At 43.9% G+C, this 16,785-nt stretch overlaps 2 protein-coding genes across 2 annotated transcripts in view; one reads left to right on the plus strand and one right to left on the minus strand.

Annotated features, from left to right (window-relative positions):
* The window catches only part of COL9A3 (collagen type IX alpha 3 chain), a 35,469-nt gene extending 26,004 nt beyond the window's left edge, over nt 1–9,465 (plus strand). Inside the window, exons 25-32 of the mRNA XM_051632781.1 lie at nt 3,308–3,343; nt 3,512–3,556; nt 3,940–3,972; nt 4,344–4,490; nt 5,126–5,180; nt 5,810–5,992; nt 6,245–6,322; nt 8,433–9,465. Of these exons, the coding sequence (XP_051488741.1) occupies nt 3,308–3,343; nt 3,512–3,556; nt 3,940–3,972; nt 4,344–4,490; nt 5,126–5,180; nt 5,810–5,992; nt 6,245–6,322; nt 8,433–8,608 (753 nt within the window). The 3' untranslated portion in view covers nt 8,609–9,465. The remainder of the gene's footprint in view (nt 1–3,307; nt 3,344–3,511; nt 3,557–3,939; nt 3,973–4,343; nt 4,491–5,125; nt 5,181–5,809; nt 5,993–6,244; nt 6,323–8,432) is intronic.
* On the minus strand, nt 8,262–15,219 carry TCFL5 (transcription factor like 5). Its single transcript, XM_051632784.1, has 6 exons — nt 14,331–15,219; nt 13,482–13,668; nt 12,677–12,836; nt 11,848–12,094; nt 11,309–11,450; nt 8,262–10,590 (listed from the first exon to the last, which is right to left on the minus strand). The coding sequence occupies exons 1-6, from the start codon at nt 15,053–15,055 to the stop codon at nt 10,471–10,473; spliced, it is 1,581 nt and encodes a 526-aa protein (XP_051488744.1). The 5' UTR covers nt 15,056–15,219; the 3' UTR covers nt 8,262–10,470.
* Nucleotides 15,220–16,785: the final 1,566 nt, after the last annotated feature.

Here is a 16,785-nt window from a genome sequence, read left to right on the forward strand (position 1 = left end):
GATTAGATTTTCTGGATTTTTTTTTTAAATGACAGTTCACAAAGTTATTTCCTTTCTGAACAGCAACACACCTGGGCCCCACGCCTCAGAATAACAGGGGCTTTTTATTTAAATGAATTGATTCTCATTGAAAAGAAGCCAGCAGGGGAAAGTGAGTGACATTTGTTGGGGGTGGGCAGGAGAACAGTAGGCGTGTGTTCCCAGCTCCCTGGACTCCAGCTCTGAGGTGAAGGTTCTGTGTAAGCAATCACAGCATCACAGGGGGGGGTCACAATGGCCCCTCTGTGCTGGCTCCAGGCAAGGTTAAAAAAGCCTCTTGGAGGGATTTTGAGCCTGGAAGTGTGAGACAGGAGGTTTATTGTGGAGCTGCAGGGTCCTGTCTGCAGTCAGGGCTCCACTGCGGTGAAAAGTATGAGTTGAGAGGGAAAGAGGCCCCTGCCCAGAGCAGCCTGGTGTCCAGAGAGCCGAGAGGGGGTGGAATGTTTTGCTTAAAGAAAAAGAAAATAATTTAAAAATCTAGGGTTTATTTCTGGCTCTGAAGTTGTGCGGTTGCTCTAAGATGTAGACTTCAGGGAGACCTTATCACCATGTTCCAGTACTTCAAGGGTGGCTGCCAAGAAGATGGAGACTCCCTATTTACAAGGAGTCATGTGGAAAAGACAAGGGGTGATGGGCACAAGTTGCTCCTGGGGAGATTCTGATTGGACACAAGAGGTAAATTTTGCCCCACGAGGACAGTCAAACAGTGGAACAGTCTTCCAAGAGAAGTGGTGGATTCCCCCACATTGGACAGTTTTAAGTCTCAGCTTGACAGGGAGCTGAGCCATCTCATAAACTGTAGTAGTACCTAGAAAGCTTGGACCAGATGATCCTTGATATCCCTTCCAACCTGGCATTCTGTGATTCTGTTGATTGTTTCTTACCAGCCCAGCTGGTGAGCACCTTTCCCCAGGAGGCGTGGATAAGCAATACCAAGTTTGGATAACCACAGCAGGTTTGTCTGCAATCAGCACAGCCAGCTTCCGTGCTTGGTACTGGGCACAAGGTTTGGGCTGGGACAGTTCTAAGACCTCGGGTAGTATCTTTACAGCTTAAACAAAGAGCCAGAGCTGCTGGGGGTGATGGCATTTGCTGGGGGGAGGACAAAGAGAGCAGCAGGTACCACCCTGGGGTTGCTTTACTGCCAGCCCAGCTGCTGGTCCTGACGTTTATTAAGAGGAGAACTGCAAAGAAGGGATCAATAAGATCCCAGCACCCAGCTGCAGCCAACCCATCACACCCTCCTGAAACTAATCATGGCTTTTCTTTTTTTTTTTAATTTGGAAAAAAACCTCTTAATAATTCCTGCAAGCCTGAGCTAACAGGTACTGACAGGCTTTTTCACAGTCTTTGGACTGACTGTGGCCAGGAATATAAACCAGTGGATCAGTGTGTTTGCTGGCATGAAAAACAGAAGAGGTTTAGTGCATTTGACTGTGAGATATAAAATAGCTTTGAGACTATATTTGAGCCATCCTGTTGGAGTGGGATAGTGGGGAGAGGAAGGATTTGACTGTTATTACTGACTGTGGTAGTAGTAGGTAAATATTGTTCCTAAGGATTTTTATTAAGATCAAATTCCTGAGGATTCTGAATGCCAGCAGCCCTCTGGGGCAAGGTCTCTCTCAGCTCCATGCTGGCATCACTAGGGGCTTGGCCAGACATGTTGGTGTGGTTTAACTGACAGTGACACAAACGTGAGGGACAGTTGGTGGATGTGGAGCTGATGCTCCTCAAGTCCTGTCACTTCTTCCTGGCTGTGAATTACACAGTTTTGAGTCAAAATCTTTGTGGCTAAGCTTTTCTTTAAGGGAGTGTTTGTTGCAGGACACAGTCTCTGGTCACTAAACTGGGTTTTATTGCCACAAACTTTCATGGAGCCTCAGGACTCTGAAGTATAAATCTAGGTGATAATGTTCAGAAAAGGATGTATTTCCTTTACCATCAGGAAACATAAAGTGGGGATTAGAAATAACCACAGCAGTTCTTGCATTTCCACAGTCCATTGGCTGTTTTGCTGAGAATTGTTTTTTCTTTAATAGAAATCTTCCCTTTTTTAACTTATTCAGTGCTTGGCTTGAGCAAAATGACATGCCCTTGTCATGTGTGCTTGTCCTCCTCAAAGATTCTGTTCTGCTGAGCCATCTCCAGACCTAGTTATTAAAAAAGGTCAGTTTGCAGATGCCAGATCACTGAATATGCTGTAGAGATCCTGTCTGAAGGGTAAAATGGCTGAATTTCCCACGTAGATTTGGCAGTAGAGAAAAAAAATCTGGGGTTCTCCTGGATCCCTTGCTCTGCTGGGCAGACCCAGAATCATGAAAAGGGTTGAAATGTCTCGTGGCCTCTCTGTGAATATCAGATAGATAAAGGTGGAAGGATTTTTCAAGTTGCCTGGATTATTCCTAGGGTGTTAATAAGTCCATGATCTAAATGTATTTTATTCCTGTGGCAGTATTGTTTGTGAATCTCAAAGACAGAAGCATGTATCTCGAAATCCCCAGGGAAACTGACAGCCTAATTAAGCCCTGAAAAACCATCCTGACTTTTTGCTCTTGTAGTACAAATATGTTCTTGTCTGGTTTATACCAGAAGGAAATTTAATCTCCTTCTCACATCTTCAGGTGTGGAAGACAGAGATCAATTGCCACCAGTGTCATCCTGGACCTCCTCCTTTGTGAATCTGTTAAATTGCTGGTTTGGTCAGGAGAGGGAGATGACAATGATGAAAAATAGAGGGTCAGAAGCAAAACAGAGTTTGTGCTTCTGGGATGGATGAGAAAGTTGACTTTCCTGAGACAGATTTTAAAGCCTAGGATAAAAAGCACAGAATTCAGTTTAGTTTTACTTAGGAAGTTGAGGAGGTGGTATGAAAAAGGGCAGTGTAGATACCCTGTGCCAGGCAGGTGGGGAGCAGTGCATTGCTGAGCCATGTCAAGGAAGTCCCTTTGGTCTGGCTGGTGAGGACTTGGTGGAGAGAAGACCACCAGGCTTGAGTGGGAAGGTCCTGCCTGGCCTGGCAGCTGCTCTGCAAGAGGCCTGAGAAACTGTCCTAGAACACAAACCAGTGACTGCAGAGGGCCACAAAGCTAGCAAGGATACTTAAAATCTCTTCTGCTTTCTGAGAAGTATGAATGACACTCAGTCCCTCCTACTTGGCACTGGGAGACTAGTTCCCAACCCCTTGCTGAGTGACTGACCACACCAGGAATTCACAGGAAAATGACAGTTTGAGCTCATTTGCCTTCTTTCTTTTTCTTATTCTTAGGGTCCTACTGGAGTTCCTGGTCCCAAAGGCAACCAGGTAAGTGGTAATTTTCCTGCTGTAGTCAGCAGAGGCATCCAAACTGTACCTTGGGTGCAGCCTTTGACAACACAAACTGCTTTTATTCCCTCAAATGAAAATATTCTGGAGAAGGCACCAGAAAAACCCTCTTAGGGTACAGTGTTAATTCTGTTATCTCACTTTCAGGGCATGGCTGGAGCAGATGGCCTCCCAGGTGACAAAGGAGAACTAGTAGGTGTCCTTAAATTCAGTAGAATTGACCCCTCAGATAACAGCTGGGTTTAGACACCCACGTATCAAGAACTAATATGATCAGTAAGGCTTAACCTCAAAGAGTTCCAACCATGATGGCTGTGAAAAGGAGAAGGCAGCCATTCAGTAGAATTGACCCCTCAGATAACAGCTGGGTTTAGACACCCACGTATCAAGAACTAATATGATCAGTAAGGCTTAACCTCAAAGAGTTCCAACCATGATGGCTGTGAAAAGGAGAAGGCAGCCCAAGCCTTTCTGCCACCATCCTCATGGTGCACATCAGGTCTTGGGAGGTCTGATGTTAGATGTGCATTTGCTGATGAGATCATGCCTTCTTATTTTCCTTTTCTTTCTGACAGGGTCCCTTTGGTCCCCCTGGCCAAAAAGGAGAGGTATGTGTCAGACACTGTGGGCTCCTGCCCTACAAGGTTTGGGACTGAATGTGCTTGTTGCATCTCCTGATGCTGTATCTCCATAAACTGTTCTGGCATTGATGTCTAGAAGCAGGTTTTTGTCATGGTCATGCTGTAAAACCTATGACAATGACAATTTTCTGTGGCACTCAGAACACTAAAATGTGTGTAATCATTTTGTTGTATCAGGGACTCCTATTACCATGTAAACCCACCCAAACACTCCTACCTGGTCAGCCAGGTCAGGGAACCCAAAGAAAGGCTTAATTAATTAATTAATTAATCCCATGAGATAATAATGGACCATGGCTTCCATTTTAACTGGTCCTTTTTTTTTTTCTGCATTACAGCCAGGAAAAAGAGGAGAACTTGGTCCAAAAGGTGTCCAGGGACCTAATGGGACAGCTGGAGTACCAGGGATCCCAGGACATCCAGGCCCCATGGGCCATCAGGGGGAGCAAGGTGTTCCTGGCATCACTGGAAAACCTGGGCCTCCAGTAAGTGTTCCCTGCTGGTGGGGCACAGGCAGGGGGTCCCTGATGGGAATAAATGGATCATGGATTTTGGATGCATATTCAAAACATCAAGTCCTGCATTGAGCAGGCAGTAGGTACCTGCACATGCAGGATAACGACCTTTGCATCCAGAGTTTTCCCATGGAAAAAGATGAACATCTTGATAGTTTCTGAATTGAAATCTCCCAGAGTGCAGAGCTTGAGGATTGATCTTCTCTCCCAGTGATGGACAGACTGTCTGTGCCCACTGGAACGGGCTGTCAGTCACTGCCCTCGTTACAAAAGTCAGTCAGAGGTTGGTCATTTAAAAATACAACTCCTATTCACTGCTCCAAATGTTAGACATGTTGGTCCAGAGCTCGTGTTTTGTCATTCAGGAAAGGCCAAATGAGCCCCAGATTCAATGTCTGGCCTAACATTAAAATGAATGTCTGCCATGAATGTCACACAGCTGAAGTGTGGCATCCTTTGAAAGGGGGAAAAATCCATTCCTCTCCATGTGGGATCTTGTGCATCTTACTGAGCTGCTGGAGAGGAGTTTCATATCCTGATGCTTCTGCCAGGGGTGATGATCAATAGGGGATTTGTTTCAGGATGGATTCTGCTGTTAATTGCAGGGCAAAGAGGCCAGTGAACAACACATAAGAGAACTCTGTGGGGAAATGATAAATGGTGAGTATTACTGGGAGAAAACTGACTGTAATTACTGTATTTAGCTGAAGATGAGTCGATCTTGAACATAAGATAGCTCCTCAGCTTTGTTATTTTTCTGTCTCGATAAGAAAAAATACACTGACCTTTAATTTAAGGACATTATTCAGGAGGTCACCTTGTTGTCTGGGATGTCTTTCATTTTTCCACAACTAGTATTTTTAAATGATTCATTGTGGTCACATACAAAGTGTGCTGAAAGCAGCTCTGACACAAGCATTGTTACACTCTGAAATACTGTTTCAGAAACCTTAACTATAATTTAAGTATCCTCTTCTAGAATACCTAGTATCTTTTACAGTGGTCTAGGAGCCAGGAAATATCAATGGTTTAAAAACCTGAAAATTTCTGACCAAAAGAGGTTAAAAAAAAACAACCCAACAAGGCACAGATGAGCTGAGAGGGCAGATTCAATGTTTCCTTCTCCAGAAGTAGTAAGTGTGCAGCAGTGGTAGGGAGCAGAACACAGACTCTCAGACACCCAGTTTTCAGCTGCTCTCTCCATCAAGCACCCTTGGTGGCAGATGATGACAAACACCAAGCAAAGAGTGACAGTTTTGAACATGCAGCTTTTAATTGTCCTTTTCCAGATCAAATTGCACAGTTAGCTGCTAACCTGAGAAAGCCCTTGTCTCCTGGAATGACGGGTCGTCCTGGCCCAGCTGGTCCCCCAGGTCCTCCTGGGACAGTGGGAAGTGTTGGGCACCCCGGTCCTCGTGGTCCCCCTGGGTACAGAGGGCCAACAGGAGAGCTTGGTGATCCTGGTCCCAGAGGTGAGTGAGACCAAACTGACCTGCTTCTTTTTGATGCCTACTGAAATACATTGCAAACTGGTAGTGATTGCAGCAGTGGAGAAGAAAAAATCAGCTGCTGGAGTTCTGGAGAGCAGTTTTGCATCTGTAGGGGTGCAGGGATCCTAGCTGTGTCCTGAGGTCTTGGGGTGCCTCTTGGTCTTTCCCCTTCCTGTCCCAGGATCCAGCTGCAGTACACAACTCACTGCTGAAATTGTCTGTTTATGATTAAAGGTGACCCTGGCGAAAAGGGCGACAAAGGACCCGTTGGTCAAGGTATCGATGGGCCTGACGGTGACCAAGGACTTCAAGGTAAGGCTGTGCAGATAATGCACTGAAACACAAGAGTGGGTTGGAAGGGACCTCTAGAGACCATCTAGTCCAGCCCCCCTGCCAGAGCAGGATCACCTAGGGCAGGTCACACAGGAACATACCCAAGTGGATGTGGGATGTCTCCAGAGAAGGAGACTCCACAACCTCTCTGGGCAGCCTGTCCCAGGGCTCTGTCACCCTCACAGTGAGAAAGGTTTTCCTCATGTTTAGGTGGAACCTTCCAGGCTCCAGCTTCCATAAGCCATGACTAAAGTGAAGGCACAAGAGGGGCAGCTCTGTGTATTGAGGGTGCTATAAACACTTTGTAATCTTCACAGTAGGTGCAGATAACGTGGACAGTAAACCTAATTAGCACATCCCCTCTTCACACCACTCCTGCCTAGGCCTAAGTGTTTTGGAGAAGAGGCTGCTGGGACAGCCAGACTCTTAATTTGTTCTTGGTTTCTTCCACTAAGGCTGAGAAAGGAGAGGAATTTTATAGACTGGGAAGTCAGAATCCTTCTTAACTAATCACATGTGGTGTCAGGGTCAGAAGGTTGTTATTCTCAGTGGTACTTCATATGCAGCAACTAATTAACTAATTAACAAGCAGTGTATCAGTTCATTTAAAGGTGTGTAACAACTGGGAGGCTTTGGCTCCAGATTAAAGCCCAAGGATACTGCCTGTTGCCTGTGTCCTGATGGACTCGTGTCTTTTTGATGCTTTGCTTAAAAAATGCCCAGAGTGAGAGGTACAGCCTGGACTACCAGCTGCTGCCCCCCGACCTGCAGCTCAGGTTTCTGGATCAAATGAGAAATCAGGGACTCTATTTCATTTTACCAAAACCAAATATAGCTGGTTATAATCCCATGAATCCTTTATCAGAGGATTCAAAGATTAATCAATGCAAATAGATTATTGTATCTTAGAAACTTGAAAGAATATTCTTTATTTTGCTTACCTAGTGAAGCAGCTTTTCTGCTTGTGATTACATCTGGGCAATGGTTACATTACAGGCACCAAAAGCAGGCTCTGCAACCATGTAATTTTATAAAACCAGAATATTTATACCCAGTTGTCTTAGCTTCCATAAAAGAATTGCATTTATCCCTAAATGTTTTCATTTCCAAAGTGTGTAAGAAGAGGCTGTTTCACATATTAGGCATTGAGAGCACGTGTCCTACTCAGGAAACGTGTGATCAGCAGTAGGTGCAGTTTATCACATAAATAAAAATAATCAGGCCCCAACTCTTCATCATAATTAAGACAGGACTGCAGGTTTACAGACCTCCTGATATGTCTGTCCCTTAGGAAGACAGAATTGTATTTTACAGTATGTAAGAAAGCTTCAGTAGCTTGCTGCTACAGAAATTAGTTTTGTGAATTATGTTTGGCATCTGAAGGAAAAAAAGAAATTAAAAAATAAATAGCTTGAGTCTATCCAAAGCAGAAATTATTTTTGCCAATTAAAAAATACATATGTCATTGCAAGCAAATGTGTGAAATTAGACACAGGTATTAAAGAGACTCCTTATCTGTTATGTCAAGGAGGTGTTCTGTATCATCAGTCTCTCTCCTCTCCTTCCCTTATTCAGAATCTTAATCACAGCTAAGGAGCTGTGATGAACTGAAGCAGCTGAATCTGAGGAGCAAGCTGAGGGCCAGGAAGGAGGGACAGATGTAGCTGGTCACAATAAGTAAGCTGAGAATTCCACATCCAGGAAATTCCTTGGGCAAACTATTCAGGGACAATGTAAAATAATTCTGGTCACAAATGACTTGTTATTATTGATGGAGCCCTACACTAACAGGAGCAGTGCTGAGATGGAATCCAGTTCTACAGGCAGTGACAAAAGTGCAACACTAAACATCTGCCTTCCATATGCCAAGGTAATGCCAGGAAATCCAAAGGCAGTCTAAAAAATCCAATGCACATACTGCAGATTCAGGCTAAATTTATTCAACACCTTGTACTCAACAGGCCATAACAAGTCTGATGTACAGACACTCAAAATATTTTAAGAACTCTAAAAGTAACACACACACATATTAAATGAAAAATGAAAAAAGGTTAATAATTAATGTAATCTTTCTCCCCTTCTTGTTTAGGACCACCTGGTGTACCTGGAATTACTAAAAACGGTCGGGATGGTGCTCAGGGTGAACCCGGTCTTCCAGGGGATCCTGGTACTCCTGGTGCTATTGGGGCTCAGGGAACTCCAGGAATTTGTGACACATCGGCTTGCATGGGAGCTGTTGGAGCATCAACTTCCAAAAAATCATAAAACAACAGTACAAGAAGTGGAGAAGGGACTGAATATTTAAATAAAGGGTACATTGTAAGAAAACAGACAGAATCCTCCTAGTGATAAATGGACAGATGTTCCTTCTATTGTATTAAGTGGAGACTTTGACACAGTTCTATGAAAAAGAAAGCATCAGATGAAAACTTGTAATTAAAAGATGCTTTATGAGTATTTTCTCCTCCCCACCCCCCCAGTTATTTTCCAGAATTTTTACTGCTAAATAATCTCACCTTCCCTTTCTCCCTTTGTTCAGGACACCTGCAAGAGGAAGCATTGTTCCTTTTTACCATCACCCTCCCTCCCCAACTGTACTAGAGATCATTAATTTTCCTGTATAAATGTTTGAGCCTTGTCCATTGAATTCCTTGGTGCTGTTCCCACTGACTTCAGGTAGTGCACAAACCTGCTTAAGATACACATTGCTGAGCTATTTGGGCACCTCACATCAATGAAAATTAGGCATATAAATATCTCGTATTTTAATATCCTAAGATTCTGGCTTAAGTAAAGACCAGAGCTTATGTCTCTGCTGTCAATTACCAGTTTTTCAGATTGCACCTCAAATATTTGCCAAGACAAGTAAATAGTAATCCTCCTGCAATCGAATTCTGCAAGAGGTATAATGTATATATTTTAATATACAGGGGACACTCTTTTGTACATTTCCATATGACAGTAAAGGAAATTAAATAACACCATCTTCACAACCTCTACTTAAGCTATTTGCACAGTAATTGTGACTGAAACCCCAAATAAGAAAGGGTGCTCTTCTGAAGTCCAGCCAAAAACACCTGTATGAACTGTTGTAAAAATAAAAGGAGATTTTGGTTTTTTTACCTTTTCTTTGTGATGTTGTATCTGTCATTATACACATCAAATTAACTCAGTTGAACTCTGTTTTCCAGAACTGGTTGTACTAGGATTGTCTGGAAATAAATTGCTGCAAAATTCCGTATCCGTGATTTAAACAGTATTTGGGAGACCTTTTTGTACTTTAAAACCTGCTAGCATCATCTATTAATAAATATAAGAAAACCACTCTCAGCTCACACACTACTCTATTTCTGCCCTAGTATGCTAAAGCTTATGAACAAAGAAGTCATATTAATGTTTAAATATGAAAATAGTTTCTGCATTTAAATAATCTACTTTTTACAATATACCACTCTTGGACTAAAATAACCACACAAGAACCTGTTGGACAGTTGTGTGACAGACAGCAAAACTAGTCCTGTGTTAAAAAAAATAGCTAACACCATTGTGTTACTTTCTGGGGCTGTGTAGTTTAAAATGTATATGGCAAATATGGAATGTATAATAGCAGGACAGTTTAGAAACTGTGCACCTAATTAACCAATATAGCCTTTAAATTTGTAATAGAAAAATTATAAGATGGGAACTGTAACTTCTTTTTACACTTGAAGAATACATTTGCAGCTAGTCTTTAAAATAACAGGACAGATGGATGTTCTACAGCTATTTCTAATTCTACTGGATCATTAAAAAAAAATACAACCAACAAAACAACAACAAAAAAAACCTAAGCAGAACCACAAACAGAAAAAGAACATATTTTTCATAACTGAAGTGGAAAAATACTTAGTTGTCAAGACATTTTCTTGTAGCTCCTGGTCCCAAAGCCCCCTTAGCAGAGCACTGACTGCTATTGCTGGTAGTTGACTTTCCATTTCTAATAAGGAATTTTTTCTTTAAAGCTCTATTTATATATTTTTACAAGTTATTGTTTGCAATTCACACTCAGCATGTAAATGGAGAAACTAAAATACAGTTTGGGCCATTGTTAGTTAACCACACTTGTCATGCACTTCAAGGCAGTCAGCTCAGACTACTTGGTCTCCGTAGCCATGTGTGTTTTCCTGCACTGGACACGTTACAAATGAGTCTGATCTTGGTACTTTTAGTCTCCTGCCTGTTTTACCACAGAACACAGTCTCAAATTCCTAAAAATCAAAATAAATAACAATTATGTTTAATATAGGTATTTACTTGAGATGTATGTTTTTGTTTCACTACTGTCTTTGGGAAATAAAACTATACACCTGTAGTAGAAAGTGCTGAGAAGCCACACCAGGGTCTAGACAAGCAGGTTTTCCTACCCATGCTCCATCTACTCTCTGCAGACACTAAGCAGAGCCAGAATTACTCTGGGGCTGCAACTGCTGGTGTGGTTGCATGAGAGCTGCTTATAGAGCTCATAAGCCTTTACTACTCTCGCCCACTTGGAGACAGTGTGGGCATGTAGTTGTGATTCCCTTCCCTTAACCACTAAGTCCAGGAAAGTCAGCTAGAAGGCAAGTCCATGAAACACACAGGAAATAAAGAACATTAAGGAGACAAGGAATGACTGAAGAGGACTCTAGTTCTACAGTGGTGTCCAGCTGGTATCATGCTCAGGAGCTGGGCTAACTGAAAAAATAAATAAATTCTAAAATCTCATTTGAAAAGCCTCACTGCAGCCAGCCTGTGACTGCACACTACTGAACTGAAGCTGTTATGAGGACAGATATTAAACAGAAGCACTTTTAAAAGGAAGTTTCAGTGATAAAGAGGCTCTTCACAAACAGCATCAAGCAGAAGCACTCCATATACTTTTAGCTACGACAGATCTAAAACATTTCACATTTTTATCAAGAACAAGAATGAGATTAGATTGCACACCTGTTTCAGAGAATCCCCATGCCTTTCCTGGATGTACTTGAGAAATGCAGTTGTCCATTGCAAAGTAGTTGCCTTGTCAGTATCAACAGTACAGAAGGGAACCAGGAGATTCAGCTCGTCACAACAGATCCGGATCCTGCGCCTACAGCAAATACAAAAGGTTACCAACCCATGGGCAAGAGGAAGAGAAACAATTTCAAAATCAAGACTACAAACCATGGGCTTTGAGGACTTCTTCTTTTTGTTTGCTACAAGCTTTGTATTTGTATGTTAGCTGTGTTAAAGGCAAGTTACCTTATCTTGAGATACTTCATTAAATGTTTTGAACTCTCTCTTCTTGTTTATTTATAGAGTAAAAGCCAACAAAAACAACCACAATGAAACAGACATAGTTTTCCCCCCTAACAAACACCCAGCCCTCACTGTCTACATTGCTTTTTCTTGTAGGCAAAACAAAGTATGTCAAATGTACGTTCCACTCTGGATAACTATGGGAATGTTACAGCATCAGTGTTTTAGGCTTCAAACCCTTTGTCTACCTCCTGTCTCTCTCCAGGCGGTTGTGTCTTTCCCTGCGCTGAGTGATTCCATCCTGTGAACCACTTTGCACCTGCAGACTCGAACTTGGCTGTGCTGCCTGCCAAGGGCCCTGGGCAGCCCCAGTGCTCTGAATGTCCTCAGGTATGTTCTGAATCTCAGCCAGAGGTTTACGGTCTATGGTTGGATCCGACGGGCTCATTCGGCTGCAGCTTCTTTTGTTGATCACTTGCTTGGATAAGGTGTCTTCTTGGAAAAACAAAGGGGAAAAGAAGAACCTCTTCATAATGTCCCACTGATCACTGAAAACGAAACTTTCCCCCCCCACGTTATTTATGTGGAATGATCTTTGAAGCTTGGTTGCCAGGCTAGACTGACCCTCGGCAGCCCTAAGGCAGCGCTGGTTCAACATCCTCCCAGCTCCTGCCTTCCCTGAGAAACCATCAAGATCTTTGCATTTCAGGCAGTCCTTGAAACAACATTCTTCAAGCTGATACTGACTGGATCTGCTGTATCAACTTTGGAGTCAGAAAGTGTGGAAAGGAACCAGCTGCTTACGCAAGGCCCAGCTTTTCAGAGCTACATTGTAATCTTGGGTTTATCTCATTTTAAGCTAGAGGTGCTAAACAATTTTCAAAGCACAGCTAAACTCACAGCTGGTGAACTTCTGTGAGAATTCTAGTCCTACATTTCCTACAGCACACCTCAGACATAAAAACCTCGTTATCATTCACTAAAATCACATTCCTTCTAGAAAACACACAAATTCATTAAAAATTGTAGCTTTGAAGGCCAAGAGAAAGCTAAGTGAAAAGAAAATAAATGGTTTACCTCCAACTTTAATCCAGACTTCCTCAGGCAAAGTTCTATTCATAGCACCCACTGTCTGCTTTGTGGATTCAATTTCCTGATAGCAGAAGGATAATGCCTTGGGTATCCCAAGGTCTTGATGTCTGGCAGCTTCCAAAATAGTGCAAGGCGTTCCAGAGGCCTGTGAAAACCAAAAAGGAAAAAGTTAAATACTTACAGGACTATATAGACAAAAAGAGACTATTTTGGTATCTTCACATTAACTTCTAAAGTTGCAGCCCCATGATTTAATGTGTTGTATCAGAATAAATCCCAATTACTTCTGCAAACCACAACCAGAGGGATTTTAACTGACTGTTGGATTTTTTGGGGATACCCCTGACATTTCCAAGTGCCATGCTGTCAGTCTTGCTTCAGAGGTGACTTAGAGTTGGGGGTAAAAAAGGTGGTTTTCATCAAAATTAATTAGAATAAAAGGGAACCATGGAAAATGGTACAAAGTCTCTCCATCCTGTCTTGCATAGATGAAGCTGATACACTGATAAACTCAAGAAAAAAACCTTTGTAGTAGGAGATCTAATGGCCTACTGATCATTACCTGGATGCACATTATTACAAAGGCCACAATATTAACTGGAGTATCTTTGATGGTCTTAAAAATAAGAATTACAATAAATAAATTGCATGGCAGATCATTCTGATCATCCCTATTGAAGCCAAGTCAAGTTTTAACACAAACCCTTAAGAACTGTATTACACCCAAGAGTTTAAAATTATTAGCATTTGAAATGAGCAGAGTGCAAGCAGTGGTGAATACATCATCTACCTGTGCTTGTAAAGGATTAGCACTCCCAGCAGTGGAACACGTGTTCATAGTTAATAAGGGGTATGCAAACTGTAAAGCAGGGGTGGCAGCTGCAGTCTTATTTTTTGTTAACACAGCACACTTGTTTTCTTGCTGATGAAGAGGAACACCTATCAGTTCTGACGGCTGTCGAATCAACGTTACTAAACTTAAAAAAAACAACAACAACAAAAAACAAACACACAACACAGAAAACATGCCAGACTGACTACTTGAAAATGAGCACAGAAGAATTTACAGCTACACATACTTCTAGTAACTATCACCATGAAAACACTTTCATTTACTGTAAACAGAAATTGTCATCTTGCCTAATTCAGGGACCAAAAAAAAAAATAAAATCAGCTCAGAAGGTATTTTACTCTCTGCAGTAACAATTCAGTTTTATGCCTCCACAGAATGTTTTATCAGCACTCTAATACAGTCACAAGGTTGGACTGTCAAACAGTATTTTGCTCAAAGCTTCCCCAAAGTCAGGCTTCCACATTGTAACACTAATCAATCTTAAAATTTTAATTACGATCAAAAATCAACTTTGCTTTTAGCAAGTTGCATGTTAAAACTAGGCAATGTTCTTCTCTCACCTTTATTTATATTACACATTATCAAGACTAAAGTTGTAAAGTAATGAACTTTGGAACTACAAGCTGTACCATTTATGCAATATACAGAGGGGCCTAATCTGAGTGGAGCTGCAGCCACATTTGAGTGGCACAGTTTAAAAAAGCCCAACCCAGTATGTAAGAAAATCAGTTTTGAGCTACATGATGATACATAGTTTAACATAAACTAAAATTAATTGCAACACACTTGTTACGAGTTATTCCAGATTCTTGGGGATCTTGACATCTGGGGTTTTCTGTCTGGATGCTGTTGAATCTGTCTTCCAACCGAACTCTGACTGCAGATTTAGATCTAGGCTCTGGTGTCAGTGCCGAATTTTCAACAAGTATGTTTCCTTTATTCGCCCCAGCAAAATTTTCATCATGTTTAACTTTTACTAAACTGTGTCCCGGGACTTCTACAGAGCTACTGTTAGGTGTTTTATCTGTTTGGAGGTTAGACTCGCCAAGTAACAACATTCTGAGCTCCTGAATGTCAGCATAGCCCAAACGTGGGTTTGAACTTCGCAAATTGCTGTCAGAAGGTAATCCTGACTGACAGGTAACTGGGTAAACCGACTGGTTCCCAGAGCTGTTTGACGAACACCCCTCCTGACTGGTGTTGAGTGAGGTCTGGTGCAGAGAGGGGTCTGCAGAATTACCAGGTGCAGAGAAAGAACTGAGCCTGGCTTCCACTTCACCTTCACTAGCTTGTGCCTCCGTATGTGAGTAAAGCATGCGCTGCAGCTGGCTATACTCAATTTCCATCATCTCCACAAGGCTGACGTCTGTGGTGGTGAAGCTAAGATTTTGCTCACCAAAGGAAACGTCACTTGAGCCTCCAGGTCCAACAGCAACGGGAGCGGGATCAGGAACACTAGCTGTGCTCTGAGGGTTGGAGGTCTGAGGCTCCCCTGGGGCTGATCCTGACATGACTACAGTAAACCTAGTCAGTTACCACTGCCACTTTCACCAGTAAAACACACAACCTGCAAGAATTACCGGTAACACACATTAAAAAGGGTGGGAAGAAATCGCACTTAATACCGACTCCATACCACCGCGAGGTAGCTAAGGCGAAGGAAAAGCTCCAGATAAGCAAGGTACCAGAGGGTGACCGCCTCCTCCTCCCCCTCCAGTGGCCCCTCCGAGCCCCCCCCTCCCGCTCCAGCGCAGCTGCTCACAACAAACGGCTTTCACCTGCCACCGGCCGCCTCGGGGAGGCTCTGGGTGCTCTGCTGCCTGCGGCTCCCTCAGAGGAGCCCGCCAGCCCCAGCGCGGCCCCCGCTGCCACAACCTGCGGGTGGCGGGGACCAGCTCGCCAGCTTCCCCCGCCGAGCAGGCGGCCCAGCCGGCCCCTCGCCGAGGCTCCGCAGGGGGAGGGAGGAGGACGGACCCGCCCGCCCCGCAGCCCAGCCCAGCCCAGCCCAGCCCAGCCCAGCCCAGCCCAGCCCAGCCCAGCCCAACGCCCGCGGCAGCCGCCGAACCCCCGCCCCAACCGCCGCGCGCAACCGCCGCCCCGCCCCGCGCATGCGCCCTGCGCCGGCCCCGCAGGAGCCGGAGCCGCGTCCCGCCCGAGCTGGGGCGGCTGCGGGGGCGGCGGATCCATCGCTGCCCCGGGCAGCCCATCCCAATCCATCGCTGCCCCGGGCAGCCCATCCCAGTGTCCGGCAGCCCATCCCAGCGTCTGACTGCCCGCTCCGTCAGGATTCGAACTGCAGCACTGGAAGCTCCACCTCAGCGTGAGGGTGACGGAGCCCTGGGACGGGCTGCCCAGCGAGGCTGTGGAATCTCCTCCCCTGGAGACCATCGAGACCCACCTGGAAGCCTTTCTGAGTGATCTGCCCTTAGTTTTGGCCGCGCTCTGGCAGGGGGGTTGGACTTGATCTTCGGAGGTCCCTTGCAACCCCTGACATGCTGTGATCCTGTGACAATATCCAGCCTAAACCTCAGGCCAGGCCCTCTTGTCCTGTCACTGGTTGCCTGAGAGAAGAGCCCGACCCCGCCTGACTGCAGCCTCCTTCCAGGCAGAGTGAGAAGGTCCCTCCTCACTCTCCTCCAGGCTAAACAACCCCAGCTCCCTCAGCCTCTCCCTCCAGCCTTTCCCTCCAGTCCCTTCACCAGCCTCATTACTCTTCTCTGGACCCACTGCAGCACCTCATTATCTTCCTTGAAGAGAGGAAAGAGCCCTCCCCAGTGTAGCAATGGATAAATTAAAACAAAAAAAAAAGTTGAACTTTTCTGGACCTGTGGTTTTATCACATAATTTCCTGAAAATGAACTCGGATGCTTGGTCTTCCACCCAGAGACCATTTGAACGCGTTCACACTGACTGCGAGTTGAGTTTTTCTGAAAGTTCAAAGCTGATCTGAATAAATATGCTTGATTTTCTTTAGATTTTTTTGATGCAAAATATACAAATTACTCTCTTCCTAATTTAAATAAAATATACATATATATTTTAGAACAGAGAGAAAAATCGCAAGCACAGATTTTTCATATAATTTTAGAATGCCTGCAATTAAACATCAGTTTTTAGTGAGGTCCTGCAAAACATCTTTCATTCAAGAGTGAGGAAATGAAACCCATGTGTCATCAGTCCCTTGTGGTTTGTTGAGAGGTGGCAATATTTAGAAAATAATACACACACGTAAGAAATGGAC

The sequence above is a fragment of the Apus apus genome, chromosome 15 (genome assembly GCF_020740795.1).
Source record: "Apus apus isolate bApuApu2 chromosome 15, bApuApu2.pri.cur, whole genome shotgun sequence".
Classification (NCBI taxonomy): Eukaryota; Metazoa; Chordata; class Aves; order Apodiformes; family Apodidae; genus Apus; species Apus apus.

What these genes read in the sequence shown, in the direction of transcription:
- TCFL5 (XM_051632784.1), bottom strand. Translation starts at nt 15,055, where the DNA reads ATGTCAGGATCAGCCCCAGGGGAGCCTCAGACCTCCAACCCTCAGAGC. An exon ending in TCTGGAATAACTCGTAACAA is followed by an intron (nt 13,669 to 14,330) that starts GTGTGTTGCAAT and finishes GTTTTTTTTAAG; the next exon opens with TTTAGTAACGTTGATTCGAC. An exon ending in CTAATCCTTTACAAGCACAG is followed by an intron (nt 12,837 to 13,481) that starts GTAGATGATGTA and finishes TGGTTTTCACAG; the next exon opens with GCCTCTGGAACGCCTTGCAC.